The sequence below is a fragment of the Cygnus atratus genome, chromosome Z (assembly GCF_013377495.2).
Source record: "Cygnus atratus isolate AKBS03 ecotype Queensland, Australia chromosome Z, CAtr_DNAZoo_HiC_assembly, whole genome shotgun sequence".
Classification (NCBI taxonomy): domain Eukaryota; kingdom Metazoa; phylum Chordata; class Aves; order Anseriformes; family Anatidae; genus Cygnus; species Cygnus atratus.
Genome location: NC_066396.1, coordinates 29,601,336 through 29,620,361, shown reverse-complemented (window position 1 = coordinate 29,620,361; position 19,026 = coordinate 29,601,336). Strand labels below are relative to the sequence as shown.

General features: G+C 43.2%; 1 protein-coding gene across 1 annotated transcript; it reads left to right on the top strand.

The window, feature by feature from the left end:
- Positions 1-570: 570 nt before the first annotated feature.
- Positions 571-15,668, top strand: AK3 (adenylate kinase 3). Its single transcript, XM_035567659.2, has 5 exons — positions 571-799; positions 4,568-4,687; positions 11,606-11,778; positions 13,712-13,830; positions 15,213-15,668. Exons 1-5 carry the CDS (start codon positions 652-654, stop codon positions 15,334-15,336), a joined length of 684 nt encoding a protein of 227 aa, XP_035423552.1. The 5' UTR covers positions 571-651; the 3' UTR covers positions 15,337-15,668.
- The last annotated feature ends 3,358 nt before the right edge of the window (positions 15,669-19,026 follow it).

Genomic DNA, 19,026 nt, shown 5'->3' with positions numbered 1-19,026 from the left:
AGCCCAGCGATCGCTCAGTGACAGCCAGATAACAAGCCACATCCAAGGCTGATCTGGGAAATCCAAACAATGCAGGGTGAGGAGTGGGAAAAGGCAATCCTATGGCCAGGGCAGGGACCGAGGGGCCCTGGTGGAGCTCCCGCACCACGGGCAGGGTGGGGGAAGGCCTGGGAGATGCCTCAGGCTGTCACAAGGGCTTCTTGGTGGGCAGGAGTGTGGACATCATGGGGGTTGTAAACATCAGTGGGCACGCTCCCCATTTCTTGTATTTTTTTGGGAGGGTGGCAGTAATATATGGTTGTTTCCTTGTCTCAGTGCTTTTGTCAATGGCTCTCTGATGCTTCCCTTTTTAACGTGGCTTGCTTCAGTCTCGATATTTTGTGGGCTATTTCTGGGCTTTCACGCGAAGCTCCTTCCCTCCTCTGCCCCCGGGGCTGACTGACGGCGACCTGCCAGCGCAGCTGTCACCGGGACCCCGCTCCCCGCGCCCGCAGGCCTCCGCCCGGCTCCCCGCCACCCCCGGCCCCGCTCGCGGCCGAGGCGCCGCCCGGGGAGAGGCGGTGCCGCCGCGGGCCGCTCTCCCCCTTCTCCCCGCCGCGCCACGCCCGGCGTGGGCCGTGGCGGCGAGCAAGGCCCGGCGGCCGCCGCGGAATGGTGGCGCCGCCGCTGCTGCGCGCCGTCATCATGGGCCCCCCGGGCTCCGGAAAGGGCACGATCTCGGCGCGGATTATCAAGCACTTCGGGCTGAAGCACCTCTCCAGCGGGGACCTGCTGAGGGACAACATGCAGAGGAGGACAGGTGAGCGGCGGCGACGGCGCTCCCGTCTGCCCCCAGCCAGCCACGGGGGCCAGGAAGCTCCTTTCCGACCTCCTTCCCCCCTCCTCTTCCTGGAGCTCCGCGGCGGAGCCCCTCCGACATGCCGGTCACGAGCAGGCGGGCTGTGCGCTGCGGCGGTTTCCGAAAAGCAGTGGCGACGTTTTCAGGCCGTTTGCCTTCTGTTTATTTGTTTGTTTGTTTTAATTAGTTATCCTGCTGCTAGGTCGTGGCATCTTGTGTGTGTGGGCTCGCCGGCATTAGGTGGTGGTGCGAACTACGCTTACCGTGTGGTCCTGGATCTTACCCTCCGTCTCTCCACCGAGATACCCCCACACGCCTCTCTGGTGGGTTTTTGCAGTGAAGGAAGGTCCCTTTCTGGCATGCACATCAGCTGCATTCATGTTGTGGTTGGAAATCTTGGGAGTACTGTTTGAGGCTGTGTGTGGTGAGGTGAGGGTGGTGGTGTTGCCAGCACCTGGAAGCTGTGGAGGGCTACCTCAGCTTCACCAATACTGCAGTAGGTTAGGTAACAGGCAGGCTTGGTTTTGACAGCTTGTAAGCATGTTTGAAGGTGAAAAATTGTCCGTATTATGAAATCATTTGGTTGCTTTTAATTTCCACATCCCTTTTCACACAAACTATGTTTGCACTGTAAGAGTAATGACTTTGGCTTAGTTGACTGACCTTGCTATGGTTGGTGTCTCCAAGTTAAATATTTGCTCAGAGCACCAGTTGTGCAGGCATATCTGAACACATTCATGCTTTATCTGTTTCATAGTGCTAGGGTAAGTTGTTCTCTGTAGGGGCTCACAAAACCAAAATTGGTAGTTATGAACCTTCAGTATAAGTAATATCTAGTGAGAAGGGAAGGTATTCCAGAAGAGGAAAGAAATATGCTGTTTATGAAATGCTTCAGTTTTCTGCTCTTGGCAATGAGCGTTATACCTTGGAAGCAAGATCAAAGAGTATCAAAGTCAAGCTGAGGGGTGTGTCAGAAGAATAAACGGCAAGTGGAAATACCCCATTGCTTGCTTTGATGAGGGAACCTTGAAGCAGTGTAAAGAAAACTGCAAAATGGACTGGACAGATGAAAGGATGTGAAAGAGAATGGAGATGTAAAAATGAAGTGCAGCAGACACGCTGAAAAACAGTGTGTGAGGACAGAAGTCAGTGTAAAATGTGATAAAGTTCAGCATTAGTTGTCATGGAACCTAATCTGCTACAGAGTTTCCTGCTCACTAATTAACCCAGATGAAACTCTGTCTTAATGTTATTGAAAGTGAGCTGCTGTTTGCAGCAATGGTCTCCAAACGTGAGATGAGCACTGAGGTAGCAGGAGCAGATAGTGTGCTGAGGAAGGTAAAATGGTACGAGAGGCAGCTTGGAGAGCTTTGATGAGCATAGTCGAGGGAAAGAAGAAATGAGTTTTGGTGATAATACAAGAGTTCTTCAGTGCCCAGTGCTTTGGGAACCGTTAGGCTAGGTTGAACGGTCAAAACATATTGAAAACAAAATACAATTAACAGGAGCTGTATGGGGCTGTTATTAGCATTTACTGTCTTTTGAAAGTGGTCTTTGTTGAAAAGTCCTGTTAAACGTGTCCTTAGCAAGTTGCAGTTATTGCCACGTTCTGCTGCTTTGGAGGATGGAGAGTTGACGACAGCCTCTCTTGTAGCGCTAAGCAGCCTGCAGTCTGAGTATGGCTAGAGCTTGTTCACTGTATGCAGTTCGGACATGCCTATCTTCTGCAAAACCTTTAAGCAGAGATATCTGTTACCACCTAGACATGAAAGAAAATGGTGTTGCCTTTAATGCCAAAGACTGCCATACCTGTAGTGGTTTCAGACCCAAGCTTAAAATAAAACAGAACAACAACAAAAAACAACCCAAACCTCACTAGTTCTGCCCCCCCAACAGAAAAAGGTAAAAACTTTCTTGTCCTAGCATAACTATTCAGTCTTATGGTAATAGTCATGCCTATTTTTTCTTCCTGCAATAGTTGACTTTCTAGATGATCTGAGGTTTGTAGCGAGAGGCAACGTGTTTGCCATTCTGCTGGTCTAATAATAGGACCTGTGTGCCTTAGAGCTCACCATACACTAAGCCTCTCTATGCCCAAAAGCTCATCTGTCTTTCCAAAGTATGTTGGTATTGCTGTTCTCTCCTGAGATTGCCTTGCACATATTCTTAGGTAACTGTGGCTATAGCAATACTGTGATGTAAATCAGTAGTAACAGCTTTGGGCATCAAGTGCACGTTAAACTATCTAGATGTAGTTTATTCCTCTTTCCAGACTGTTTTGCAGGTACATAGTTCTAAGTGCACTAGGATAATAAAAAAGGTATGACTTACTGACCTTGAAGAAGTGAGGTATGGAAAAGAACAGGTACTTTGTACTCAAACAGGCTGTCATCTTCTTTCCAGTTTACTGTGCTGGGGGACTCAAAGCATCTGAGTCTGGCTTTTTCTGAGTCTGACTCTTTTCCACATTGTGGCAATTATTTGAAGCCTGACCTTGGTGCACTGTGCATATTTTATACTGTTTTAAGTATTTTCAGATTTTTCAAAGCCTATCTGTAGATGTAAACATCCCATATGTGGAAGTTGTCCTTCTATTGCCCCTCCTTTTTTTTTTTTTTTTTAACACCAAAGCTACCGTTTGCATTACTTGACGGCATCTCGTGCTTTTCATTGGTCTTGTCTGAAGAAGAGTCATTGTACATTGCACTTTTTAATACCACATTCAGTGATGGGACTCACATTTTTCAGTGCTTCCTGCTGAAAGTGGTTGTATCAGTAATGTCAGTCCATCCCATTTTCTCTCCCATTTAATGTCCTGTAACTAGATCTGAATTAGCCTCTAGTAAATGCTTCAGCAGCTCCACAACTGAAAAACAATTTAGCTGCTATTCAGGGTGACTCACAGAATTAGGTAATTGTTTTATAACCTAGGGTCATGGAGGCTTTGTGCTCAGAACACGGCCCAGGCAAATGGATTTCTTCTTGGCAGTAGCCATGGCTCGGGTGACCTACAGCACACTACTGCATGTGATGTCAGAGCATGGTGTGATTTCCGGATCTGTGATGCGTGTATGATATTTAAGCCAGTGGGCTAAATGACTGGTATTAAAGGTTAGTTGGTGCCATGGGAAAATACTAGTGACTGTGCACTTCTATAAATAGTTTACAATGTCTATAAACATTCTCTTGTAACTCTAGTAATTATAAAAATACATTTCTGGCAAGCGTGTCCCATTGCATACTGCTGTCTTAAATACTAGTGGAGTTTCTTTTCATACTGAAGTCATAAAATGATAACTGGCCACTACACTGAGAAAATAAATTCCTCAGCAGGAAGTCTGAGGGCTGACATCTTGTTGAGCCTGGATGCTTTAAATTTCCTCATTATTCTTTTGAAGACTCTTTCTGTTTCTAGTTTTTGGAACTTCATCTTTCAAATGCGTACTAGTAAAATTATTTGGGGGTGTGTGGGGAAAGAAGTGAGCTGAATGCCCCATTGCTGTCTGTGGAGCTACAGACTGACCAAATTAGTCTGATACACATTTGTAAGGTTAGATCCCAACTGATTATCTCTTGAAATTCAGCAAGCGTACAGTCTGTCTGGTTAATGGCTTCCCCATTCTGTGCCATCTTGATTAAAACAAAATGTTTACAGTGTTGTGGGCTTTCTTTCTTTTTCAGTTGCTGGAGTTCACAGGCACTGTAATGTGATTCTTCTTACTTTCACAGAAGTTGGAATCCTTGCCAAGTCCTACATTGATCAAGGACGGCTTATTCCAGATGACATCATGACACGGCTGATGCTGAATGAACTAAAAGGTCTAGATCGGTACAACTGGCTGCTGGATGGTAGGTTAACATATTGGGATATCACTATGGAAGGAGAGGAAATCTTGGACTGCTTTGGTCACTAGTAGGTTCCACCCTTGAGTCGTAGTGCTCAAATATGTAGTATATATGCTCATGTATATGCTCATATATGCTTGAATATATATTTTCAAGTACAAGTGTGTACTCATAGTACAGCGTATGTTGTGAGCTTGTGGTGAACCATTTGGCAGTCAGTCTGCCCCAGTTTCTTTGGCTGTAAAGAGCACAGGATCCATCCTGCCTTCAGAGTGTTAAAGGGATGTTTAATTTACATTGAAAAGGCCTTTTTACTCAAAAGGGTAAGATTTCAAAACTAGAAATTCTGTCAATCCTTATGTTTTATTTCCCCTTTAGTAACAGAGGCATTCTTTAAAATATGCCTTGAGAAGTGCATTTTTAAAGCCTCTTCTTTTAGAAGTCTCTGGAAAATGGAACGCTTTTGACGAAAGGGGCCGAGGAGTTATGTAAATAGAATGGTAGGCAGGCATGTGATGCAGCAACAGGGCAAGTATGGAAAAGGGAGCATTGCAGCAGTGCTGTATGTAATATATTGCCAGCAAAACCATTGCTCAAGTGTTATAAAAGGTCTCTTTCATTTGGTTATTGGTTCTGCTCTCTAGAGCAAATAGTACTGGAATTCTGCATTGTAAGCACATAGCTTCAGCATTCAGAATTGAGAGAAAATCCATTTGCCACTGTCATCTTGGACCAAGTGGCTTTTGCGTCTCCAGCCCTCGGCAGTATGGTTGGATGTGCATCACAAAGATAGAGTCTAGGGTGGATGTGTGTGTTTTCAGATTCTGGTCACAACTTGTCTCAGTAGATAAAACTAAAAAACTGTTGGTGTGGCTTTTGGTTTGCAGGGTGTGAAACATCCACAGTCCTCTGTGTTAGTGATAAAAGGAAGATGAGGGAAAATGTGGGCCCTCTCTGGAAGGAAACAGGCGATTTGGTTACCTGGGTTATGGGTACTCATCGACTTCTTTGCCTCAGTCTTCACTGTTAAATGCTCTAGCCATACTGCCCAAGTTGCATAAGGCAAAGGCAGGGAGAACTGCCTGCTGTAGCAGAAGATCAGGTTCAAGACCATCTAAGGAACCTGAAGGTATACAAGTCCATGGGACCTGGTGAGACGCATCCAATGGTCCTGAGGGAAGTGGCGGATGTAGTTGCTAAACTACTGTCCATCATATTTGAGAAGTTGTGGCAGTCTGGTGGCGTTCCCACTGACTGGAAGAGGGGAAACATAACCCTAGTTTTCAAAAACAGAAAAAAATGAACGCCCAGGGAACTACAGGCCAGTCAGTCTATACTTCTCTGTACCTGGAAAGACTGTGGAGCAGATACTCCTGGAAAATATGCTAATGCACATGGAAATGAAGGAGGTGACTGGTAACAGCCAACATAGCTTCACTAAGGGGAGATCGTGCCTGACAAATCTGGTGGCCTTCTCTGATGGGGTTACAGCATTGGTGACTAGGGAAAGAGCAACTGACATCATCTACCTGGACTTGTGCAAAGCATTTGACACTGTCCCCCATGATATCCTTGTCTCTAAATTGGAGAGAATGAATTTAATGTATGGGCCACTCAGTGAGTAGGGAACTGGCTGGCTGGTTGCACTCAAAGAGTTGCATGGCACCCCTAAGCACAAATACAGGCCGGGTAGAGAATGGATTGAGAGCACCTCTGTGGAGAAGGGCCTTGGGTGTTGGTTGATGAGAAATTCAACATGAGCCAGTCGTGTGCTTGCAGCCCAGAAAGCCAACTGTATGCTGGCTGGGCTGCATCCAAAGAAGCATGGCCAGCAGGTCAAGGGAGGTGATTCTCCCCCTCTACTCTGCTCTTGTGAGACCCCACCTGGAGTCCTGCATTCAGCTCTGGGACCCCCAGCACAAGTATGACATGGAGTGATACGAATGAGTCCAGAGGAGGGCCATGAAGATGATCAGCAGGCCAGAACACCTCTCCTATGAAGACAGTCTGAGAGAGATGGGGTTCTTCAGCCTGGAGAAGTCTCTGGAAAGACCTTACAGCAGCCTTCCAATACCTAAAGGGGGGCCTACAGTAAAGCAGGAGAGGGAATACAGTATCTTTGTCAGGGAATGTAGTGATAGGACAAGGGGTAATGGCTTTTAACTAAAAGAGAGTAGATTCCGACTAGATTTTAGGAGGAAATTCTTTACTCAGGGTGTGGTGCCACACTGGAATAGGTTGCCCAGAGAAGCTGTGGATGCCCCATCCCTGAAGGTTGCTGTCCTGGTTTCAGGTAGGACAGAGTTAATTTTCCTCCTAGTAGCTGGCAGGGTGCTATGTTTTGGATTAGAATGAGAAGAGCGCTGATAACATGCTGATGTTTTAATTGTTGTAGAGCAGTGCTTACACCAAGCCAAGGACTTTTCAGCTTCTCGCTCTGTCCTGCTAGCGAGCAGGCTAGGGATGCAGCAGGAGCTGGGAGGGGACAGACCCAGCACAGCTGACCCAAACTGGCCAAAGGGGTATTCCATACCATCTGACGTCATGCTGAACAATATATAGGGGTGGCTAGCCGGGGTGGGGGGCGGCTGCTCGGGGATAGGCTGGGCATCGATCAACAGGTGGTGAGCAATTGCATTGTGCATCACTTATTTCGTACACATTATTACTATTAATACTATCATTATTATTATTATTATTATTATTATTATTATTATTATTTTCCCTGTCTTAATAAACTGTCTTTATCTCAACTCACAGACTTCACTTTCCCGTTTCTCTCCCCCATCCCAGAGAGGGAGGGGGGAGGGTGAGCGAACGGCTGTGTGGTGTTTGGCTGTCAGCCGGGCTAAACCACAACAGTTGCCCAGAGAAGCTGTGGATGCCCCATCCCTGAAAGTGTTTAAGGCTAGGCTGGCTGAGGCTTTGAGCATCCTGGTCTGGTGGGAGGTGTCCCTGACCATTGCAGGGCAGTTGGAATGAGATGATCTTTAAGGTGCCTTCCAACCCAAACTATTCTGTGATTCTGTTCTATGATCAATACACAGCAAACAACAGTTACTGTTTCTAAATATCATAAAGAACACAGCAAAGTGCACCCAGGCAAGTTCCCAGACAGTACCATGCTGGGAGGGGCATTTGATATGCCAGAGGGCAGAGAGACCTCAAATGGCTGCACAAATGGACCGTCAGGAGTCTTGCGGAGTCCAGCAAAGGTAGATGGAAGCTCATGCACCTGGGATGGTCTAACCCCATACAAGAGTCAGTAGTGACTGAGTGCTGTCTTGTTAGAAAGTAGCTTTGCAGAAGACCTGGGGGATTTGGTGAGCAGGCTGAACCTGAGCCACCAGTATGGCCTTTCAGCAAAGAAGCCCAGCCACATCCTAGGCTGTTAGACTGCAGCTAGTGGGTTAAAGAAAGTAATCGTTTAATTCCATTCAGCACTTGGGAGACTACATCTGGAGGGCTTGGTCCAGATTTAGGCTCTCCAATATAAGACAGAGAGTGCCAGATGGGAGAGGCCAGCAGAGGTGCATCGGAATGTACATGGGGCTGAAGCATGTGTCGTATAATGGAAGGCTAATAGAACTGAGGAGGCTGAAAGAAGTAGATAAGGCCTTCTTCAAACAACTGGAAGAAGCCTGACTTCACAGGTCCTGGTCCTCCTGCAGCACATGAGCGAACCTGATTTTTGCTGGAAGGACAATGTAGCAGGGCTCAAGTGATCTAGATTTCCAGACTGCAGCTATTACAGCAATTACAACTTCTTAGCATAGGCAGTCAAGGAGCCAACAAGTATAGGTGCTCTCCTAGACCTGATATTTATAACCTAGGAAGAACTGGTTGCAGATAAGAAGGTTGAGGTCATCCTTGGCTGCAGTGACCACGAGATCTTGAAGGTCAGCACCCTGAGAGGAGGTATCAAGGCAAAAACCAGGACCACAGCCCTGGATTTCAGAAGATCCGATTTTGCCTCTTCAGCAATCTGCTTAGAGGAAAAAAATAAAATAAAACAGGAATATTGTCCTGGAAAGAAGAGGCCTCCACAAGAGTTGGTTGATATTCAAGGACCATCTTCTCAAAGCTTAAGGAAGGTCCATCTCAACATGTAGGAAATTGAACAAAGGCCTCCATGAATGAGTAAGGAGCTCCTAAATGAACTCAGACATAGAAAAGATGTGTCTAAGAGGTAGAAGCTGGGCAGGTGACCCAGGAGGGTTATCGAGTTCCTGTCTAGTCTTGCCAGGTATAGCATTAGGAAAGGTCAGGCCCACCTGGAGTTGAATCTGCCAAGATTTCTGGATGCGAAGGGTAACAAGAAAAGACTCCACAAGTGCATAAATAGCAAAAGAAAGACTAGAGAAGATGTGTGCCCATACTGACTGGGGCAGAGGCATTGGTGACAAAGGCCATGGAAAAGGCTGAGGTATTCAGTAGCTTTTTTGCCTTGGTCTTTACCAGTAAAACTGACCATCAGGAGTCCCAGGCCTCAGAAAACAGAGGAAAAGTTTGGAACAAATAAGACATAATCCATGGAGGAAGACCAGATTAGAGAGAATGTAACCAAACTGAAAATATGTAAGGTCATGGGGCCTGAGAGGTTGCCCCCACAAGTGTTGAGGGAGTTGGCTGACATCATTGCAAGTCGACTCTCAAATATCTTTGTGACATCAGAGCAATTGGGAGAGGTTCCTGAAGACTGGGAGAGAGCAAATGTCTCTCCTGTAGTAAGCAAGACAAGAAGAAAAATGCAAGGAGCTACAGGATGTGAAGCTTCACTGCAGTCCCTGGGAAGGTAACAGAGCAACTAGTCCTAGAAAACACAATGAAGGATATGATGGTATTCAGAAGTAGTCAGCGTGGATTTATAAAGAGGAAGTCATGCTTAACCAACCTGACAGCCTTCTACAGTGAGGTGACTGGCTTGTTGGATGAGAGGAGAGCAATGGATATTGTTTACCTTGACTTTAGTAAGGCTTTTGACACTGTCTCCCCTAACATCCTCAAACTGGCAAAGTACGGGTTAGTGTACAGTGAGGCAGACTGAAACTGGCTGAACAGCTGGGCACAAAGTTCAGCTGGAAGCAAGTCATTCTTGGTGTAGCACAGAGGTCAATACTGGATCCAGTATTGTTTAACATCTTCATCAGTGCCACAGAGTGCACCCTCAGCAAGCACCCAGAGAACACAAAACTGGGATGCATGGTTATTTCACAAGATACTCTAGATACTTCCATCCCAAACCGTTCTATAATTTCATGATTCTTTGTCCCTTAGTGCTTTATTATAATTTTCTAGTGCAGTGATCTATTTCAGTGGCTTTATTCCCACTTTTGTTCTGCTTTTGTGAAGACAAAGTCTTAATCCCCACAGTGGAGACTGCAATGGAAAATAATCGGTAAAGTAATGTTAACTTAATTCCTGGTCCTGTGTACATGCAGTTCCAGTCTTGTGGATCTGCATGTGTAGCAGTATAGCTGGGCACTCTGGCAACTATTAACAGCCAACTGGAGGATGATATGGAGAGCATGAGAAAATAAACTTATTTCTGTTGCATGTTAATGTGCTGCCTTCTTTAAAGTTCCGGAGCAGGAATTTTGTCTCAGCTCAAACAGAGGTTTGGTGAATTACGCTGGTTGATAGTTCTGGCATAAACAGCTTTATAGGAACAATAGTATTCTGCTGAAATATGTTAAACGGAAGGTCTTTAGTTTGATAACAGCAACTCAAAACAAACAGCTGAGGTCAGCCAGGTCAGACTGAATAGAGCTGGTGAGCTGCTTGTGTGCATACATAGCCAGATACACATTTCCACTGGTGGCTTCTAGAATCATAGTAGATGTAGCAATCTGAGTTGTGCATGTGGGTATAATCTGCTTAGATTTATCTGCTGTATAATTAGGGCATTTCTCTGTGTGTTCCTAGATTCTTCCCAGTTTATCACATCTTGTAGATTATTTTCTCTGTAATGAGAAAACTCCGTATGCAGCAACTGCTGGTTTCACTGAAATGCTTATCTAAAGGCACTTATTTTTGTCGAGGATGTTTCTCAGAACAGTCTAAGGAAAACTCATTTTTCAGCTGCATAACTAAGATGTATGGTGGCTGAATAGCTTGTCAGTAGTATGAAAGAACAGCAAGTGCTGGAGTCCTCACTCTCCCTCTGCTTTAAACATTTAGAAGCACTTCCATGTGCTTATGGGAACATGAGAGAAATGGGATGAGGGCAGTCGATGACTGTGATGCAAACCAGGTCTGTCAGCCAAGCAAGAACTTGGCTCGAGTGAATCAGTTCTTTCGAGATACAGTGGACAAGACACAGAAGCCTTAAGGCAATAGAGTATTACCCTTTTTTTTTTTTTTTGTAAGACTAATTTTTAGCTAGTTTCTTACTTGGACAATGCTTGCATCAATCAATGCCATGCAAAGATGAGTTTCTTAACTTTGTATCTATCAGTACTTGCCTTTAAGGAGAAGATTACTTGTATAATGAAAATTACAAACAACTGAAAAGTGTGAGACTATGCAAGAATTTAGTGGGTAGAGGTGTTAGTCTAGTGAGTCTGTGTTGCAATAGCGTGTTCTACAGCAGCTTTGACCATTAAACTTGTGGTCAATTTTTCATCATAAAGTCTTTGTGGAGACCTTGCTTTTCTTTTTCTCAATTTCCCCCCCTCTTTCTTAAGTTACATTAGATTTATTTACTAATAACATGAGCCTTTGAAGGCAGTCCACCGGAGCCATTGAGTTCATAGAGCAAAGTGCAATGTCTTGTAAAAAAAAAATCTGATGTCTCTTCCACCTTTACAGCATGATAATGCGTTTTTTTGTCTGACTGGTGGTTTCTCTAATGATCAAATCCAGCTAATTCTGACTATAACTCTGTCTTTGGATTTTTATGGAGTCATTTCCTTTGAAAAGGTTTCCCTAGAACGGTTGCTCAGGCAGAAGCCCTGGATAAAGTTTGTCAAATAGACACTGTGATCGACCTAGATGTACCATTTGAAAACATAAAATGTCGGCTCACAGCACGTTGGATCCACCCTGCGAGTGGCAGAGTCTACAATCTTGAATTCAGTCCTCCTAAAGTGCGGGTAAGCAGTACACATATTAATGTTGGTGCTAAATAAATGCTGCACTGCATTTGATGATTGTACTAAAATATTATGCATATGTTGTTGCAAAATACAGTAGCTCAGAAGAAAACTGCTCATTTCATCTCTTAAGTGAACAGAAGCTGCCTGATAACACACTGCCTCTCAGGGTATGCCAGTGCCTTGTTAGAAGCTGAAGCTGATGGGCAATGTGCTTATCCTCTGCAGAGTGAAACACCATGGTGCCAATTCTGCATACTGTTTCATAAGCTCTTGTTAGTTGTTCACTGATGTGGAAGACTTGCACACTGGCATATGAGCTGGGCATATTCTCAGCCTGCTCTGCAGTTGCTAACTGTAAAGTCCAAAATGTACAGTTTCCCTTCCTCCAGAGATTGATTCTTTGTATCTAGGATGCACACTAAGTCAGGTACTACTACCAATCAGAGGGATCCTCTTAATGCTTTCCCTGTGTTGCTGTTTAATCAAGATGAAAATTTTCAGAGGAACCATTGTCATACTGCAAAATTCGATGTAGAAACTTGGTAGTCAGAGAAGCTTCTCAACAGAACAGAGGTTATGGCTTAAGACATCATAAGCAAGAATAGTAAACAGAAAGATAATGAATATACATTATTACCCTAAACATTTTTGAGGTACTGAGATTAGCTTTGGTGCATCTCTGCTTAAAGCAGTGTTTCATCCTTAACTCTAAATGGCTTACCTGTTGCAGCATCACATTTCGCCTGGAAGTTCTAGTAAGTTGAGTCAGAATCATAGCAGGCTTTGTATTTTTGAGTTTTCAGTGTTTCAGGAAAAGAGACCAGCTAAAATAACAGGTAAGCGCTTTAAGTGAGCAACTGGAAACACTGCCTATGTATTGTTTAGAACATGGTGTTTAAGTTACGGTTATTTTTAATTGCAGAAGAATATAGGCAAGTAGCAAAAGTGAATTAACAAACATACCAAAGGGTGGGTTTCAGCTGTGACAGCTTTGCTATAGGGAATACTCCACTCTGCTTTTTAGTTAATTAGTGAAGCAAGCATATCACAACATATAGTAGTTTTTAGAGTATTTAAGTGAAACAGTGGAATGGAGCTCAATAGCTGAAATATAGTTGTCTTTGTTATCTGGCAGACCTGAAAAAAAAATTAACTGCTTACTTGCTCAACAAAACTAAAGGATTATGGCTTTACAGTTAATACAAAACTGCAGGCTGAATATTTAATAGGTACAAATAAGGCACTATTATGGCTGCCTGCACAGAAGTTAGATAGAAACCTTTGAGAAACCCTTCAAGAAACTGGTTGTGAAATGTGTACTAAAGTAGTTGTCATAGTTCACACAGCAAAACCCTGCCTCTGTTCACTAAATCATAGAAAGATTTTTGTAGGCTTCTATGCCATATTTTGATGTACAGAGTTGCTAAATATTAAGCTTTCTGCAGTGTGACTTAAAAAGATCATTAATTCCTTTCTCTATTTCACTGTTGTCAAACAAAGGCCAAATTGTCCTCTTGCTTGTTTGCTGTTGTGCATTAGCATGTTACCAACAATCTTCTTTTCCTTTGTAAATCCAAAACACGATATCATGTGGAAGAAGAGAATTAACCCTATCCCAGCCAAAACCATGACAGACAGTTTTGTCCACATATTCCCAGTATTCAACAAATGTTTGAGAGTTCAAATTAGTCAAGTAACTATAACCTGATGTTCATTGTCAATACTGAGAAAATGTTTTTAACTGGTGGACTGTCTTACTTGAACGTCAACATCTTATATTCCAGATAAGATATAGATGTGTAACCTTTCTCTTTCTAAGCAAAAATTTATACTTGGACTAAATGGAAACTGTTTGCAATTTAAACAGAAAGTTACACAAAACATACTTAAACAGAAATATACATTGGTGTTTGCTTTTAACCATAACCAGGGCATTGATGATATTACTGGAGAACCACTTGTTCAGCGAGATGATGATAAGCCAGAGACGGTTACCAAGAGGCTGCAGGCTTACGATGCAGAAACAAGACCTGTTCTAGAATATTATCGGTAAGTAGTAAAATACTATGCTGCTTCCATGTTAGCACAGCAAGGAACAAATTTCTGCAGTTACAGAGATGATATTATTACAACAGCGAACATGGTATGAGTAGCAGTGTATCTTTCATCAGCTCTGTAAGAAATAAAACCAGTAAAATTAGTATGATTTTGACTGTTGCTTGAAAACTGTTCAGGAGCTAGCTTAGTGAAAGAGCCTTTAACTGCAACTGTATTTAGCTTTTCAAAGAGTACTGTGCATTATTCACTAAGTTATATTTGTGTTCTGAGCAACATTGCTCTGTTCAGTAGGGCAACAGAGCGTTCTCATCCTGGAAACTTGGACAGTATTTTCTCTTTCTGGATGTGTAAGTAGAAGCCCTCATAATAGACAAGGGGTCAAGAAACTGATATATTAATAGAAAAAACTGTTAATGGGAATTCAGAAGTGGCAGTTATAAGAACAGGACTGTGACATGCACAGCAGGCAAGACTCTTAATAACTAGCTATTTGAGAATACTAGAGCCATTAGCACTTTGGAATGATAACAAATCATTAATTCTTTTAAAGGCCAAAACTGTATACAAAGACTCTCTTCATGTTAAGCTGGTCTGCTGTGCAAATAAAACATTAGTAATATATACATAATACTATATCACTGCATAGAGGCTTGCAGTCTTACTGTGCCTAGACAAACACACCAGATTTTTTGTAACAACACCCTGAAGTGACTGTCCTCTATCTTTCCATATCCACCACCCTTCCTTACTCTCTACCAAAACTGCTGAGTAGAAAACTGAAAGCTCCATCTTTGGATTGGTTCAGTTTTAGAGAAGGGATTTTTTTCTGGGCTGACAGTGATTTTTCCTGACCAGTAGCTTTACGATGTTTTTCTGCCTCAAGGCACCACAGTAAAACACAGGCCTAAGCTAATATTATTAGTTATAACAATATACTTTGCAGATAAAGCTAACTATTGGAACTAATTCAAAATACCTTGATTGTGTTGCTGGGGTTGATTGGGTTGCTTGCTTGTGCTGATGCATGTTCTTTGATCCTTGAGGTCTGACTTTAAAATTCACAGTTATTTGGATGGCTGCTATGTAGGATGTGCTGTATGACTTGATTACTTCTTCATATTTTTACTCATCATAGCTTGTTATTAAGCACTCTGTGGACAGCTACCAGGTTTTTGAACTGATGCGGCCAACAGCTAACTATCTGAGGAACAGAGTAATGCATGTCCAACCTACATTCCCAATGTTGTGACTGCTTCTGGCATTAAGTCCCATGTACTAGCATGCTCTGCCATGGCAATCTTAGAGTGAGGTGGAGATCCTGGAATGCTCAGACAACTTGACTTCTGTAATGCTTTTTTCTTTTTCTTCCTCAGGGAAAAAGGGTTGTTGAAATCCTTCTCTGGAACAGAAACCAATAAAATCTGGCCACATATCTATGCTTTTCTCCAAACCAAGTTGCCAGATGTGAGCCAGAAAGATGCTGCCACTCCCAGGTGAAATTAGGTCTATCATCTGCTCATCTGTCGTAGCACGCACATGATCATGAGATTCAGCAGTCAAGAATTTCTTGAAGTAGTGTACCAGACTGATCAATAATTAAGTTCTGCTCTTGTCCTTAACCTACCTTTAGATAAAACTTTGTCTCATGTGGGTCTCACTTTAATGCTGTATTTGTTTTTAATATTAGATATGCCTAATTTTTGTAATATAGTAACTGTCTTTAACAAAAGCACCTACTGCTGTGTCTCTGTTGATCAGAAAATATTCATGTTTGGCAATACTGAATGGTGAAGGAAACATATTTCAGAATACAGCTTAACTACAAAGCATCTTGGTTGACTTAATCATTCATGAACTGACTACCAGTCTGCAAAAAGTACTTTCAGACCAGAACTGGCATGGAAACACAGAATAGGTTGGAAGGAACAACCTTTTAACAATCAACCTTTAACAATCATTTACTCCAAACTCCCTGCCACAGGCAAGGATGTTTCGCTTGATCAGGTTGCTCAAAGCCATGTCTAGCCTGACTTTAAACACCTCCAGCGACGGGACATCCACAACCTCTCTGGGCAACCTGTTTCAGCTCCTTACCACCCTCCTTGTAAAAAATTTCTTCCTTACATAGATAGAGGTTGGAAAATGGTCAGTTCCTTTAGCTAGGTTGATTTTGCTGGGTTTAAGTTGCCCTTGACACTTGCTTTGATGATTTGCCTTACTACTATGATTCTATTTCTGCCTTCAGCTAAATTGCTAGCATGAAAAATAGTTTAATGATGTGTAACATACTTGGGTAAAGCCTCTGTCTTTGTGCAGTTGTGTAAGACAGTAAAAAAAAAAAACAGCAGACACTGAATCACTAATCTGGTAAGCCTGTAGCTAGGCAATATTGACCAGTGAACGTCTCTTTATTGTCTTCGGAAAAATCTCTCTTCATAGATGCCAGTGCCATGAATTGCCTTGGTCAAATTAGTAAGTTGTTTTTTTTTACTGTAGTAAGTTTTATTGTAGCAAGTGTAGTTTTCATGAGTTTATGCTACGAATTCAGGTCTCTGACCAGTTCTTGTATTAATTTATTCTCTAGATAACTGGATTCACAAACCTCCATAGGTCACACTTTAAAAGTCAAGGTAATGCAGATGTTGCTGTTCTTCAGTAAACTCTCCAAACCCCTTTTTTTATGCCCACCAGATGGAGAGTTTCAAGATAAGTCAGCAAAACCTGAGGATGAAACAATTCTACCTAAGTGATGTCTGAGGTGTAGCTGCCTCCTCCTACTAATGCAGGTCTCAGTCTCCTCTTGCACTGACTCACTAACTACAAAGCTGTCATACTGAGGACTACATTTTAATGTGTAACTTTACTGTTATAAATACTGAGTCTAAAAAAGATAGATGCTGTAGAATTTGTAAAGCCTTCCCATTACATTTTTGCTTATTTCTAATCATGCATTTTGACTTCTACATAAAGCAGCTATGCTTGCTTTATTGCTAGTCTACGTAAGTTTCAATTAGGTGGAGAAGGAATGGGGAGGACATCTCCTTATGATTTGAGACTTATTCCCATTCCCACACTGGTCAACCAATTTTAATTACAGACTTCAAAAATAACTTATAGTGTGTCACAGGTTGCTAGATAAATATGGCTCCACTGCTAGTGGTAGCAATGCACACAGCATGAGGAACAAGCAAGAGGATCTAAAGTTGTGTTTTGTTTTTTTTTTTAAAGTATGTTAACAGCAAAAAAAAACACTGGTGCATTATTTGATGAGAATGGTCAGCTCACAAACAGGGACATAGATAAAGCAGAGATGCTTAATGCCTTCTTTGCCTTTGTCTTCAACACTGATGGTGTTGAAGTTGTCCATGGTCCCAGAGCCCTGAGTTGGAGAACTGTGACTGCAGGAATGATGAACTCCCAGCCATCACTGAACTTCTGCAGGATCTGGATACATATAAGTCTACTGGGGCCTGATGGCATTAATCCCAGCGTACTCATAGAGCTGGCTGATGTCATCACGAGACCTCTCTCAGTCATTTTGCAACAGTTTTGGGAACCTGGAGAGGTCCCAATTGACTGGAGGGTGGCAAACATGATTCCAGTTTTCAAGATGGGCAAGAAAGGAGACCCTGGTAATTACAGGCTGGTCAGTCTCATTTCAGTGCCTAGTTCAGTGCTCCATAGTTTTACCAAACTATGGAGAAAATTGTTCTGGGATTCAGTGAAAAGCACCTGAAGGACCTTGCAGTCATTGGTCATAGCCAACACAAGTTCATGAGGGGAAAGCCCAGCTTAACAAACTTAAGTTCCTTTTATGACATGTTCCTAGTTGACCAAGGGAAGACAGTTGCTTCAGCAAAGCTTCAATAGTGTTTCTCACAGTATCCTTCTGAACAAAATGTCCAGCATACAGCTAGATAAATATGTAATATGATGGGTGAACAATTGGCTGACTGGTTAGGCTGAAAGGATAATAGTAAATAGGGTTATATCAGGCTGGCAGCCAGTCAGTAGTGGGGTTGGCGTTCCCCAGGGCTCCATTTTAGGGCCAGTTATCTTTAATGTTTTAATAAATGACTTGGACATAGGACTTGAAAGTATATTAAGTTAGCTTGTGGATGACACTAAACTGGGAGGAGCTGCTGGCTCCATCAAAGGTAGAGAGACCTTGCAAAGAGATCTTGACAAATCTGAGGGCTGGGCAATCACAAACCACATGAAGTTCAACAAGTGCCAGAACGTGCACCTGGGAAGGGGCAACCCTGGCTATCTGTACAGACTGGGGGACAAGAGGCTGGAGAGCAGCCCCACAGAAAGGGACCTGGGGGTTTTGGCCAACAGCAAGTTGAATATGAGTCAACAGTGTGCCCTGACAGCCAAAAACACCAACTGGGTCCTGGGGTGCATCAAGCATGGTGTCACTTGCCAGTCAAAGGAGATGACTGTCCTGCTCTGCATGGTGTGGTCTCACCTCAAGCACTGTGTGCAGTTTTGGGTGCCACAATATGGAAATGACGTTAAGCTATTAGAGAGTGTCCAAAGGAGGGCTACAAAGATGGTGAAGAGTCAAGAGGGCAAGATGTATGAAATCACTTGGTTTGTTCAGAGCCTGGAGAAGACTGAGGAGTGACCTCATGGCAGCCTACAGCTTCCTTAGAGGGGGTGAGCACAGAAGGCGGCACTGATCTCCTCTCTGGTGACAGTAACAGGACTCAAGGGAAGGGCCTGAGGCTATGTCAAGGCAGGTTCAGGCTGGATATGAGGAAAAGGTTCTTTACTGAGAGGGTGATCAGAACTAGAACAGGATCCCCATGGAACTGGTTATAGCACCGAGCCTGTCAGAGTTTAAGTAGTGTTTGGACAATGCTCTGAAACATCTGTTGTGATTTTTGGGTAGTCCCATGTGGAGCCAGGAGTTGGACTTGATGATCCTTGTGGGCCCCTTCCAACTCAGGATATTCTATGATTCTATGAATTGTAAGTCACGCTGCGCTGTTCACTGTTCTTATTACCCTTGTATATAACAGAGAAATTGAATTAAAGAACAACCTGAAGTCATTAGTTTCTCTTAATAATTAACTAATTATTAAGGGGGAGACAGTGTTTACTCTTCCTCTCTGGAGTGTCTGTCAAACTTTATATACACTTAATACACTTTACAGCTGAAGCTATTTATCTCTAACTTGC

What these genes read in the sequence shown, in the direction of transcription:
- AK3 (XM_035567659.2), top strand. Translation starts at nt 652, where the DNA reads ATGGTGGCGCCGCCGCTGCTGCGCGCCGTCATCATGGGCCCCCCGGGC. An exon ending in CAACATGCAGAGGAGGACAG is followed by an intron (nt 800 to 4,567) that starts GTGAGCGGCGGC and finishes TTACTTTCACAG; the next exon opens with AAGTTGGAATCCTTGCCAAG. An exon ending in GTACAACTGGCTGCTGGATG is followed by an intron (nt 4,688 to 11,605) that starts GTAGGTTAACAT and finishes TCCTTTGAAAAG; the next exon opens with GTTTCCCTAGAACGGTTGCT.